Consider the following 14,588-nt stretch of genomic DNA (forward strand, 5'->3'; position numbering starts at 1 on the left):
GATTGTGACTTCAGCAGTCCTCCAAGAATCCATTTTAGGTAAACTATCTCACTCACTGATGTGCTGCTACTGATCATCATCCACAAATATGCAGCTACCACACTGATATACCCAGCTGGAATTCTCTACCCCATCTCTGTGTACGGTCAGACTGCTTGGCTAACATTCAGGGCTGAACTTTCATATTGAGCTCAGGAAATTTTTGATGGTCCTTTTTCTGACTTCAGAGACTCAGCCCATCACTTCTGTCCATACCTATCATATTTTCATCTCCTGGAGATGAGGGCAGGCACTCTCAAGACAGCTTCACGGGGTTGTGGTGTCAAGGCAGGCTGGTTAGGTCTGCTTTGGTTTGCTGGAACATTGGCCCAGCTTCCACAACATTCTTATTCCTCTAAGCTTGAACTTTCCCACTACATTCACCCCAGGGCCTCTCCATGCCCCTCTTAAACCTATATCCCCATATAAACTCCCCATACCACCCATTCCCCCAATGCCCCCTCATGTCCTCCATAGCCGCTCACTCAGTATCAACTATGTACAGTCTTCATGAGCCATGTAACAGCAGTGTGACATATGTGAAATTGTTATGATAAAAGTATACTACTAACAATCAAATAGTCCTGTTCCTCAAAAACACAACCGTTCAATACTGATTAAACACCAGACCCAAATGAAAACAGCATAAATCAAATCCTTCACGTAGTCATTCTATTGCAAAAACAACAAATATCTATTCAGTAATAACACCAAAATAATAATAATCATTCAATAGCTTCTTAAAATCTTCAAGTAAACTGTGAAAGCATTCCGACTGGCATAAATGATTCCTCACCTTTTGAACTCAGCCGAAACATTCAGAATTGGTTCAGCTGTCAAGCAAATCATTGCAACTGTGAACAATGGAGCAAACTGAAATTGGAAAAATAGATGACAAGTTTGTTTTCTAACCTACACCAGGTAGCCCCTCAATCAAAGCAGTCAGGAACTTTTTTTCCCCCACTCGGTGCAATTTGTGGACCAATTTGCTTTTCAAATTTAACACATTGTGGACATTTAAATCGTGACACAGTTTCCAAACACTTTTTGTTTTAGTTCTGAATGCATAATAACACTACAAAATGGGGAAAAGTACTCCATGCATCTCAACATTTATGCAACGTTGATCAATGTAATGCTTAACTGTCTGAGGGAGAATTCAGAATGTCCAATTCACCCAACAAGCACGTCTTTTGGGACTTGCAGGAGGAAACCGGAGCACCCGTAGGAAACCCACACAGACACGGGGAGAACATGCAGCTTCCGCACAGACAGTGACCCAAGCGGGAATCAAACCTGGGACCCTGGCACTGTGAAGAACAGTGCTAACCACTGAGCTACCGTGCCGCCATGTAATTACCTACGTAGAAGAATTTGGCCTAATGTTGCACTTGGCATCAAAAGAACAGTTCTCAGTATTGCTACAAGAAAGAGACGAAGATAATGCTAACAATCCATTCTGTTTATTAAGAGATTACCGTATAAATATCAACAGCAGACTTGTTAGTGGTATTTGGCCCAATATGACAGAAGCAATTCAGGAACAAGTCTGCAATTCACAAGAGCAGAGAATACAGAGAATATGATAACCAAAAAAGTCATTTCAAAATCCCTGTAAATTCAATGTAAAAAAGTACAAAATAAATAAATGTTACAACAAAGGATTGTGTTAAAAATTACAAAAGACAAGTATTTCTGTCTATGATATTTTGAACATTACTCCCCAATGGGCATCATCAGAATTCAGTCTGATTTTCATTTTATTGTTTTGGGGCAGAAATATATATACATCCTTAAAAGTAAGACTTCAATTTTAAAGTGAACATTTACTTTTAAAAGTACATTTTAGCTTTTGACAGAAAGTTTAAGACATTTAAAAGAATCACATAATTCCAGTGTTGAAAATGTATTTTCTTTAAAAATGGAAGCTTAACATTAGAAAAAGAAAAGGTGCACTTTTATATTTCTAAAAAAAAAAATCAGAATTTTGGTCTTTATTATGGCACAAAAGGAAACACTCCTGAAGTTTTTGAAAAGCACAACACAACTTGCTGTTTCACTCATTACTGGCAGGAGTTGGAAGTTAAATGGCAGAAAATTTACCATTTGATTCATATAAAGGCAATATATATGGCACATCGTTAGAAATTGAAGGCTTTTTGCCACTTGCCTGTGGCAGCATGAAGTCAGAGAATAATGGGGCATCAGGCAAGATAAATCTTTGTAGTGAAACACTGATTTTAAAAAAAGTAGCCAAAACAGTCTGAATTTATTTATAGTCACACGTACATCAGAGCAAAAGGCAAGGCCTATTCTTTGTATAGAAGCTAAAGCGTGTATATTTATGCAAACCAGAATAAAAGGTGAAGTCTATAGAAACTCATGTCACATAAAACCATACAGGCAGCATAGACAGGAAAGTTTTCTCTCATTAATATAGGTTGCTTCAGCTTTTGGCTATCCCGTACAGGCAGCTCAGACAAAAGGGTTTAAGCGGTGACATATTATAACACTGATATGGCACACTGATGTATACAATTTCCCACATTTTTCTTCTCCTGTTTATATTTACAAATTAAATGTAAAATATCTGCCTTCACAGATTTTAAACAAATATCAGTCTTATCTACTGATAAGATTTTTACCTGTATTAGGAGACCACTTGAGTTCGCTTCCAAAAGTGGCCGTCAAACAAGTCCACTGTGGAATGCAGCATCTTGTCCAGGATTCAAATGTTGTGGATATTCGGAAACAGCACTTTCATTGAATTTCATGTAATAGTTTGTGGCACACTACACAGTACTAGCACTTAAATTAGAGACAGTCTTTAATAATCTCCATCTTTGACTGGATAATGCCATTCAAGATGTTCAAATATGCCCTATGGCTTTTTAGCATGAAGTGAAAAATATATATCTTAAGACTTAGTTCTCACATCACTTCGATATGGAGGCAAGCTATAATACCCACAATTAATCAGCCTTGCTTATGGCAATTATGATCATTATGGCATTGGTTTGGCAACCAAATATTTTCCAAATATAAAGGAGTTTACTGACTCAACTGTGACTACACTTGGTTCACAAAGACAGTGCGATTAACCAGTTAGGATGAAATCTCTGCAGCACCCAGATCATCAGTTTTAAAATATTAATGTTCTTAGAAACATTTAATGTTCTTACTGCACTGAAACATTTTCTGTGCAACTTCTGTGCCAAGCATTTATTTTTCATGTATAAAACGGAATTTGTTGAAACAGTGCAATGAAGGCAATTAAATATTTACTGTCTGTGAAAATATTGGGTCATAAACATCATTCTTTTTGAAACTTCAAATTGATTAGCTGCAGCACTCAAATGAAATCAGTAGAAATGCTGTGAAATAACCCTATAAGTTTTCAGTAAATGCTGTACAAAGTATAGAAAATACACTAAGCACACCTTATTTCATTTTCTATTAATACAGAAATTCCATAGAACCCGAATCCATAAAATCCCTATATATTGTACTGGTTACGAAGGCTTAATTTTAGAAGCACTGTAAATCATATTATTTTTTGCAAATTCCAAACTTGTCAAAGATCGAAATTGACTAAACATGCCAAACAAACTGAAAGTTACTTCAGTTCATATCTTGTAAACATATTTGAAAATTTGAACCATGGAAATGTTAAACCTGCAGTTGTTCCATTAAAATCATGATTTAGAGTACAGGATTTCAAAGCGTTTCATCTTTGCTACTGCATATTAGTTTGACTCTAGTCTTACAGTCCAAAAAATTAGATTTTCAAGAGCACTGCAGAAAAATGTTCTGTAATCATCTCCGAACACCATAATGTTCAACATAATTTTAGAAAAAGATTCAGATATGGAGAAAAATATAGAGCAAACCATGACTAGTTAGTGAAGTATACAGGATACACTTGTGAATCTAGATGATTCAATAACTTGATTCATGAAAAGTATCACGTCAGTGAATCTTTATCATAGTACTATTTTCTGAAACAGATGTCCTCTTGGACCGTTTGTTTGGAATGTTGAAATTTTCTACGCTCTTTAAAAGGTCAGAGCAAGGCAGAGACGACAAATGTGGAAAACAGATATTGGAACCAGACTAAAGCACTGCATCAGATATCTAAGCATTGAAGGCATGACAAACACATTAAGCTTTGAAACATCACAGTTTCATTATAACACCCTTTTTATGGCCTTTTGTAATCTTTTGATGTTCACATTAATGTCAGAAGCTGGTGCCACTCTGCTGGTTGCAGAAATTAACATTGAAAACATTCCCACAGCAACAGAGCACATGATGAGACCTGTTCTGTGAAGTAGTCTCTAGGTGAGTTTGCACCCTGTCAGGACATGTACAAGTCTGTGCCAAACGAGCATGGTTATGGAGGTTATGTGCATGCTCGAGAAACAGAATCATACACTCCCTCAATAATAATGGAGTATAATTAATTTGATTAAAAAGGGTGGAAGTCATCACTGAATCAGAATTAGTGTTGACAAGAGATGCCTTCCTTTTTAAATTGTGATAAAGTAAAATACATTAACAATAACATTACATCACCAACATCAAAAAGTAGTTATAATTTGGAGGATTATTTCCGCGCAGTTATGCTTTTAAGAAACACTGCGTGGTTCTCTAATATATCTTAATTGATTCGTCATTAGAAATGAGAAGAAATAATTACTTCAAATTCCCTGAAAGAAGGAGAGGTCAGTTAATGCTCAAAGGTTTAACTTATCAGCAACAATATAGTGACAGCAAAATAATGTAGTTCCTGTTCAGGTTTGGCCAAATGCCCAGTACTGTCACAATATTTTCTAATGTTTTAACAGTCAGCATACAAGGTGCATTTGGAAGCTGATAAGATCAAAGGTCTCAAAATTGAAGTAAACCAAACAACTGTATTAACATTTTTTGATTTAAAAAGTGAGGGTATTTCCACTGCACAGTACAGTACTTTGGAATCCCAGGCACATCATGGAAGGCTTATCCTAATATTTGTAACAACTGCAAACCAAAGAATTATGTGCAAACACAATCAATTATAGCACAAGATTACCATAAAGCCTCTTGCTGGTATTTTTGATGTTTTATATGGCCAATCTGGACAGTTCAGTGCTTTTAAAATACGTGGAAATAATCACCATCTCAGGAACATATTTTTCCTTGCAGTCTGTAGTAAATAATATTTGAGTTTTAAAATACCAATTTACAAATAGATCAGATCGGGATCAGTGCGCCATATAAAATCATTGTATCGCATTTCAATAGCTCCAAGTAAACATACCATAATCTGCTGTGCTCTATCCATTTACATTTTAATGAAAATGACAGCCATCAAATTTTATTTTTTCTTGAAGTTAGGTGTGAGAATATTTCTCAATGTGTGTTTATTAATGCTTTGAGAAGCCTTTTCTCCATGATCTACCTTACAAATGTTTAGATGCCAAAACCAAAACAGAAAAACGTTTATAAATTACAACAGAAACATGCTGATGTGATATAACAAGCGTACATAATTCTAATTACAATATTGGAGAAAAAATGGTATCTTGTGACTCCTGATTTTTTTCAATAACTGAACACAGAATTTCCTACAGTAAGCATGTACTCCGTGTTACTACGTTATCTTCTTCTTGATACACAAGAGTTCTTTATAAACATCATTGAAATTTGGTCGATTTTCTGGTTTATATTCCCAGCATCTCAGCATTATGTTATATACTTCCTCTGGACATTTCTGCGGTGGTGACATCCTGTAACCTGGAACAGTTTCAAAGCATTTTTTAAAACAACAATATTCTCCTGTTATACAGTACTATAATAAAAGTAAAATGTTGCAGATACTGAAACAAAAACAATGTGGAACAGATCTGGCAGCTGTAGGGAGAGAAAATAGAGTTAATGTTTTGAGTCTGTATGGCTTCTTCAGAGTTAGAGGGAGAAATGCGTTGGATTATATACTGTAGAAGAGGGGGTGGAACAGTTGGAATAGATTTAGAAAGTCAGTGATTAGTGAGAGCTGAGAGAGATTGGAACAAAGATGTACCAAAACCCAAGAACAAGTGACGATGAACCAAGTAGGAGAGGGTAGTTTTTTTGCATTGAGACAAAAAATGTTTGGGATATATAAAAAAAGGGGTTAAGAGGGAAAATAAAGGTCACGGTCTAAAGTTCCTGAATTCAACATTCTCCTGTTGTTCAGCTACTCTGATGTTTGCAGCAACCTGAGCAAAATATTGTCTGTTTTTTTTAATATAGGGCACATGTCTTTTTTCTGTATAGTGACATTTTGTACTAGAATGGACACCCACTCCTTTTTCAATTGAATAGTGATTTCTGGGCCGGCTGTCCATTAATTTCCATACGCAAAAATCAAACAGAGTTAAGTAGCCATTTAAGTTCGGCAAAACCATCCACAGAGTATTTTTATGAGTGATATGAAATTAAAAGGGGATAGGGTTAAAACTCTCACTACTTAAGAAGGTGTGGAGTTGTGTCAGAGGGGTAGATTCCCAGTGGGTCAGAATGGAGGAGAGTTTGTGTAGGGGGTTGGGATTGGAGGTGGGAGCAACAGCACCGCTCCCAATGGCCCCGGGGAAATAATCAGGAAGTTCGGTTGTAATAGCATTGTTGGGAATTTGGAGGCAGTTTCGCCAGCTCTTCAGGTGCGGAGGATTCACAGATTTGAACCAGGGAAGTGGAATGGGAATTTCCGGAGAAGGAAGTTAGGGCAGTAAAGAGTTTGTTTCTAGGGGGTCAGTTTGCAGGATTGAAGGAGCTGGGAGCAATATATGAGCTGGAGCAGGGGAAAATGTTTAGATACATGCAGGTTGAAGACTTTGCCAAGAAGGAGATACAGAGCTTCTCGGTGGAGCCAGTTCCACATTGCTGGAGGAGGTGCTGACGACAGGGGGACTGGAGAAGGAGGCAGTGTTGGCAATTTACGGGGCTATTCTGGAAGAGGAGAAGGCACCGCTGGAAGGGATTAAAGCAAAGTGGGGGGAAGAGTTGGGAGAGGATATGGAGGAGGGGTTCTGGTGCGAGGTGCTTCGGAGAGTGAATGCCTCCACCTCGTGCGCGAGGTTGGGGCTGATACAGCTGAAGGTGGTATATAGAGCACACCTCACGAGGGTGAGGATGAGCCAGCTCTTTGAGGGGGTAGAAGATGTGTGTGAATGTTGCGGGCGGGGGCTGCAAATCACACTCATATGTTTTGGTCCTGTCCGAAGCTGGAGGATTACTGGAAGGAGGTGTTTAGGGTAATCTCTAAAGTGATGCACGTGAAATTGGACCCAGACTCTCTCTCTAGGCCATATTTGGGTGTCAGACCAGCCGGGGTTGGAAACGGGCACGGTGGCAAATGTTGTAGCCTTTGCCTCGTTAATCACCCGAAGGCGGATCCTGTTGGGCGGTTGGGGGGGGGGGGGGGGGGGGGGGGGGGGGAACAACGAAGACTGTGTGTGTTAATGGTGACTATGGGTGATTCCTGATTCCTTTTTGTTATTTGATGTTTGTGTTGACATGTGGGTTTTCTTTGCGGATTGGTGGGAGGATGGGATTGTTATTGTTGATAAGGGGATTGATATTGTATTTGTTACTATTGATTGTTTGTTGGTGGATGTAAATTTTGAAGAAAATGTGAAAAAGGAGAATAAAAAAATATTTTTTAAAAACTCAAACACGACTTACTTGTGTTGTCCTTTATACTATTTTGCAATATGTACTGAATGAAGTTGAATCTCTATGTTTGTATTGCAGAGAAGGTAAAAACAAGCAGACTAAAAGTTAATGTAGAGTAAGGCAATCCTGGAAGCAATGCATCATTGTCGACAAAGGGGATCTTTGGATAAAAGGAGCTGTGTTTTGACAACATATACAAGTACAGAAATTGATCATTATTGCAGAGATGTTTAATACAAAACAAAAGATGCAAGCCAGAGGTTGAGCTTCACACTATAAACATTTCAGCAGTATTGGATCGCTCTCTGTCTGAAAGGTATTAGAATATATGTTAATTTGGTTCAAAGTTTTAGATCTCATGGAAGGAATTGTGAAATGGATTATTTCACATCTATTACTTAGATAGGGAAGGGAGCATGCAATTGCTGGCAGGATAGTAATTTCTACATGGAGCCAAAAGGGGCATTTCTGCTCCTTAATTGCACATTCACGTTAGCTAAACATGTTTTTAAAACTTTGTTCTTGGTAGAAAACCCCTGTATAGATTACTGGTATAGTTGCTTAAGGGCAGAGGAAACTAATTATGGCATGCATGGCACACACTGTGGCCAGACAGAATCTAATTTAACATACATCAGCCCCCCCCCCCCCCCCCCCCCCCCACCCCACACCTCCAATCAATGGACGGTTTCCACCTCCCGGTGAACCCACTGCCTCGGAAAGGCAGACAGCATAATTAAGGACCCCACACACCCCGGACATACTCTCTTCCAGCTTCTTCCGTCAGGAAAAAGATACAAAAGTTTGAGGTCACGTACTAACCAGACCAAGAATAGCTTATTCCCTGCTGCCATCAGACTTTTGAATGAACCTGTCTCGTATTAAGTTGATATTTTCTCTACACCTTGCTATAACTGTAACATTATATTCTGTAGTCTCTCCTTCCTTCCCTATGTACGGTATGTGTTGTCTGTATAGCATGCAAGAAACAAGACTTTTCACTGTATACTAATACATGTGACAATAATAAATCAAATCAAATCAATGAAATGAAATTAAAATTGTTTATTGTCACAAGTAGGCTTCAAATGAAGTTACTGTGAAAAGCCCCTAGTCGCCACATTCCAGCGCCTGTTCGGGGAGGCTGATACGGGAAACCCCTCCTCTTACCCCCACAAAGCAAACTTGACCTTCTTCAAATGCAGGAATTCTGTCTGATTACTCACTCATACCCCCACCTTCGGTGGCTCCCAGTCTCGCCAGCACAAAAAGGTCTGTCTCTGGGTTATCATGGAGGCAAAAGCCAATACATCGGGCTCTCTCCCCACCTGGACTCCCGGACATTCCAACACACAAAATATCGCCACCTCCGGATTCAGGGCCACCCCCATACCCAGAGTCACAGACACCACGTCCGAGAACACCTGCCAGAACCCCCTCAACCTCAGACACGCCCAGAACATGCAGACAGGGAGGCGGTGGCATAGTGGTATTGTCGCTGGACTAGTAATCCAGAGACCTTGGATAATGATCTGGGGACTCGTGTTCCAATCCCATCATGGCAGGTGATGGAATTTAAACTCAATAAAATATCTGGAATTAAAAGTCTAATGACGACCATTGTCAATTGTTGTAAAAACCCATCTCGTTCATTAATGTCCTTCAGGAAAGCAAAGCGACCATCCTTACCTGGTCTGGCCTACATGTGACTCCAGACCCACAGCAATGTGGTTGACTCTTAAATGCCCTCTGAAATGGCTTAGCAAGCCACTCAATTGTATTCAACTACTGCAAAAACACAATAAAGGAATGAAACCGGACGGCCCACTCAGCATCGAACAAGGCACCGGAAACGACAACGGCAAACCCTGCGAAGTCCTCCTTACTAACATCAGGCGGCTTGTGCCAAAGTTGGGAGAGGTGTCTCACAGACTAGTTAAACAACAATCTGACATTGTCATACTCCAGAATCATACCATTCAGACAATGTCCCAGATACCACTGTCACCATTCTTGGCAGGTCCAGTCTCACCAGCAGGCCAGACCCAGCAGAGGTGGCGGCACAGTGGTATACAGTCGGGAGGGAGTTGCCCTGGGAGTCCTCAACATCGACTCTGGACCCCATGAAGTCTCATGGCTTCAGGATAAACATGGGCAAGGAAATATCCTACTGATTGCCATGTACCGGCCGCCATCAGCTTTTGAATCAGTACTCCTCCATGTTGAATACTACTTGGAGGAAGCACTGAGGGTGACGGGCACAGAATATGCTCTGGTTGGTGGATTTCAATGACCATCACCCAGGTGTGGCTTGGTAGTACCACCACAGACCAAGCTGGCCGGATCTTAAAGGTCATAGCTGCTAGACTGGGACTGCAGCAGGTGGTGAGGGAACCAAGAAGAGGGAAAAACATATTTGACCTCATTGTCACCAATCTGCCTGCTGCAGATGCATCTGTCCATGACAGTATCGGTTTAAGTGACCACCGCACAGTCCTTGTGTCCTCAAAGTCCTGTCTTCACACTGAGGATGCCCTCCATTGTGTTGTGTGGCATTACCTCCATGCTAAATGGGGTAGACTTCGAACAGATCTAGCAACTCAAAACTGGGCATCCATGAGGCATTGTGGGCCATCAGCAGCAGCAGAATTGTATTCAACCACAATCTGCAACCTCATGGCCCGGCATATCCCCCACTCTACCATTACCACCAAGCCAGGGGATCAACGCTGGTTCAATGAAGAGTGCAGGAGAGCATGCCAGGAGCAATATCAGGCATACCAAAAAATGAGGTGTAGACCTGGTGAAGCTACAACACAGGACTACTTGTGTGCCAAACAGCATAAACAGCAAATAGTAGACAGAGCTAAGTGATTCCATAACAAGCACAACAGATCGAAGCTCTGCAGCCCTGCCACATCCAGTCGTGAATGGTGGTGGACAATTAAACAACTCACTGGAGGAGGAGTCTCCACAAATATCCCCATCCTCAATGATGGACGAGCCCAGCACGCATGTGCAAAACACAAGGCTGAGGCATTCGCAACAATCCTCAGCCAGAAGCCTCCAGAGGTTCCCAACATCACAGATGTCAGTCTTTAGCCAATATGATTCACTCCATGTGTTATCGAGAACCGGCTGACGGCACTAGATACTACTGGGCCCTGACAATATTCCTGCAATAGTACTGAAGAATTGTGCACCAGAACTTGCCGCACCTGTAGCCAAGCTGTTCCAGTACAGCTACAACACTGGCATCTACCCGGTAATGTGGAAAAGTGCCCAGGTGTGACCTGTACACGAGAAACAGGACAAATCCAACTCAGCCAATTACCACCCTATCAGTCTACTCTCCATCATCAGCAAAATGATGGAAGGAGTCATCAACAGTGCTATCAAGCGGCACTTACTCAGCAATAACCTGCTCACGGATGCTCAGTTTGGGTTCTGCCAGGGTCACTCAGCTCCTGACCTCATTACTGCCTTGGTTCAAACATGAAGAAAAGAGCTGAAGGCCAGAGGTCAGGTGAGAGTGAATGTCCTTGACATCAAGGCAGCTTTAATCGAGTATGGCATCAAGGAGCCGTAGCTAAACTGGAGTCAACAGGAATCGGGGAAAACTCTCCTCTGGTTGGAGTCATACTTGGCACAAAGGAAGATGGTTGTGGTGATTGGAGGACAATGACCTCAGCTATAGGGCATTACTGCAAGAGTTCCTCAGGGTAGTGTCCCAGGCCCAACCATCGTCAGCTGCTTCATCAATGACCTCCCTTCCATAATAAGGTCCAAAGTGTGGATGTTTGCAGATGACTGCACCATGTTCAGCACCATTCGCAACTCCTAAAACAATGAAGCCATCCACGTCCAAATGCAGCATGACTGGACAATATTCAGGCTTTGGCTGACAAGTGGCAAGTTACATTCACATCACACAGGTGCCAAGTAACGAGAGGATCTAACCATCGCCCCATGGCATTCAATGGCATTATCATCGCTGTATCCCCCACAATCAACATCCTGGGGGGTTACCATTGATCGAAACTAAAGTGAACTAGCCACATTAATACTGTGGCTACCAGGGCAGGTCAAAGGCTAGGAATCCTAGGGTGAGTAATTCACCTCCTGACCCCTCCAAAGCCTGTTCACCATCCAGTAGGCACAAGTCAGGAGTGTAATGAAATACTCTCCACTTGCCTGGATGAGTGCAGCTCCAACAACGCTCAAGAAGCTCAGCACCATCCAGGACAAAGCAGCCCGCTTGATTGCTTCCACTTCCATAAACATTCAAACACTCCACCACCGAAGAACAGTGGCAGCTGTGCGTACCATGAACAAGATGCACTGCAGTAACTCACCAAGGTTCCTTAGACAGCACCTTCCGAACCCACGACCACTGCCACTTGAGAAGGACAACAGCAGCAGATACCTGGGAACCCCACCACCTGGTGGGTCCCCTCCAAGTCACTCACCACCCTGACTTAGAAATATATCACTATTCCTTCACTGTCACTGGGTAAACATCCTGGAGCTTCCTCCCTAACAACACAGTGGGTGTACCTACACTTCAAGGACTGCAGCGGTTCAAGTAGGCAACTCACCACCACCTTCTGAAAGGCACCTAGGGATGGGCAATAAATGCTGGCCTAACCAGCGATGCCCACATCATGTAAATGAAAAATAAAATTGGATTTGTGGGACCCCCGCACACAATCTAGACCTATCCTCCACTTCTGCAAAGCACCAACTCATTATCGCGCCAGTCATGTGAGCCTTATGCACCACCTTGAACTGGATGAGACTTAACCTCGCACACGACGAGGAAGGTTCACCCTCCGCAGGGCCTCTTTCCACGCCCCGGCCTGCACCTCCCCACCCAACACCTCCTCCCATTTACGCTTCATCTCCTCCAGCAGAGCGCCCTCCCTCTCCATCAACTCACAGTAGATATCCAACATCCTCCCCTCACCAACAGCTTGTCCTGCAACATTGGAGGCAGTAGCCCCAGGAAGGATGGCACCTCTCTCCCCACAAAATCCCTCACCTGCAGGTAGATATCTGAAACCATTACCTTTGGGCAACTCATTTGTTTCGTCCAACTACTCCAGACCTGCAAACCTGCAGGACAAGAGAGAGAACAACTCTCTAAAATACTCAATCCCCCCCTGCTGCCACCCCCAGGACGTCACATCCAGCCCTGCCGGCACAAACCTGTGATTGCCACATATCACTGTTCACAATGACATGCCTCTAACCCGAAATGCTGTCTGCACTGGCTCCACACCTGTAATGTCAAAACCACCACTGGGCTCACAGAGTACCAGACCGGTGAAAACTCAAAGACTGCCAACATCAGTGCCCTCAAACTCGTCCCCTTACATGACCTGCCTCCACCTGCTCCCACATTGACCCCTCTCCACCGCCCATTTCCTCACCATTGCCATGTTTGCCGACCAATAATAATTGATCAATCTTGGCAGCGCCAGCACCCCCACTCCCTCTCCAGAAGCACCCGCCTCGCGTCTTCCCGGCCCACACAAACCCCAAATTATCCTGTTCACCTTCCTAAAAGAGGTGTGGGGGGGTTTTTGGGTTACAGGTATAGGGTGGATACGTGTGTTTGAGTAGGGTGATCATTGCTCGGCACAACATCGAGGGCCGAAGGGCCTGTTCTGTGCTGTACTGTTCTATGTTCTATGTAACAGGGGCCTCACGGTAGCATGGTGGTTAGCATCAATGCTTCACAGCTCCAGGGTCCCAGGTTCGATTCCCGGCTGGGTCACTGTCTGTGTGGAGTCTGCACGTCCTCCCCGTGTGTGCGTGGGTTTCCTCCGGGTGCTCCGGTTTCCTCCCACAGTCCAAAGATGTGCGGGTTAGGTGGATTGGCCATGCTAAAATTGCCCGTAGTGTAAGGTTAATGGGGGGATTGTTGGGATACGGGTTACGTGGGTTTAAGCGGGGTGATCATTGCTCGGCACAACATCGAGGGCCGAAGGGCCTGTTCTGTGCTGTACTGTTCTATGTTCTATGTTCTATGTTCTATGTAACCTGGGCAGCACTGCCATTTGAACCATCTGCACGCGCCCAGCCACTGACAGCGGCAACACATCCCACCTCTTGAAATCCACCTTCATCCCCTCCACCAGCCGTGCCAACTTCAATTTGTGTAACTGCACCCAGCTCCACGTTACCTGAATTCCAAGATACCGAAAACTCACCCCCTCCACCCAGAACGGCAACTCCCCATGCCTCTTCTCCTGCCCTCTCACATTAGTCTAGCAATAATCGGAAACACCCCGCTCTTCCCCATATTCAATTTATTCCCCGAGAACCTCCCTCAAGATCTCCATGATCCTTTCAAAACTGCCCTCTGGGTCCGAAATATATAACATCAGATTGTTGCACACAGCGAGACTGACCCCCCCCCCCATCCCTTTCCAACCCCATGACGCCCTAAGTGCCATTGCCAGCGGCTCTATTGCCAAAGAGAAAAGCAACGGGGAGAGCGGGCACCGGGGCAGCTTGAAGTACCCAAACTCATCCTGTTCATCTAGACTCTCGCCATCGGTGCCTCATACAGTAGCCAAACCCACTCCATGTACCCCTGGGCCACACGAACCAACTCTCTAACGGCCACTCTACCCGATCGAAGAGCCTTCTCCGCATCCATTGCCACCACTACTTCTACCTCTTGCCCTTCCAAGGGCATCATAAAAACATTAAGCAGCCTACACACATTCGCGGTCAACTGCCCTCCCTTCACAAATCTGGTCTGGTCCTGCCCTATCACCACGGCACATAATACTTTATCTGCGACACTAACATCTTCACTAACAACTTTGCGTCAACATTAA

At 43.1% G+C, this 14,588-nt stretch overlaps 1 protein-coding gene across 3 annotated transcripts in view; it reads right to left on the reverse strand.

The window, feature by feature from the left end:
* Positions 1-1,480: 1,480 nt before the first annotated feature.
* fer (fer (fps/fes related) tyrosine kinase) overlaps positions 1,481-14,588 on the reverse strand; it is a 364,060-nt gene continuing 350,952 nt past the window's right edge. For all 3 annotated transcript variants that reach the window (XM_038805140.1, XM_038805141.1, XM_038805139.1), the window contains one exon: positions 1,481-5,817. In XM_038805140.1, the coding sequence (XP_038661068.1) occupies positions 5,675-5,817 (143 nt within the window). In that variant the 3' untranslated portion in view covers positions 1,481-5,674. The remainder of the gene's footprint in view (positions 5,818-14,588) is intronic.

The sequence above is a fragment of the Scyliorhinus canicula genome, chromosome 8, assembly GCF_902713615.1.
Source record: "Scyliorhinus canicula chromosome 8, sScyCan1.1, whole genome shotgun sequence".
Lineage (NCBI taxonomy): Eukaryota > Metazoa > Chordata > Chondrichthyes > Carcharhiniformes > Scyliorhinidae > Scyliorhinus > Scyliorhinus canicula.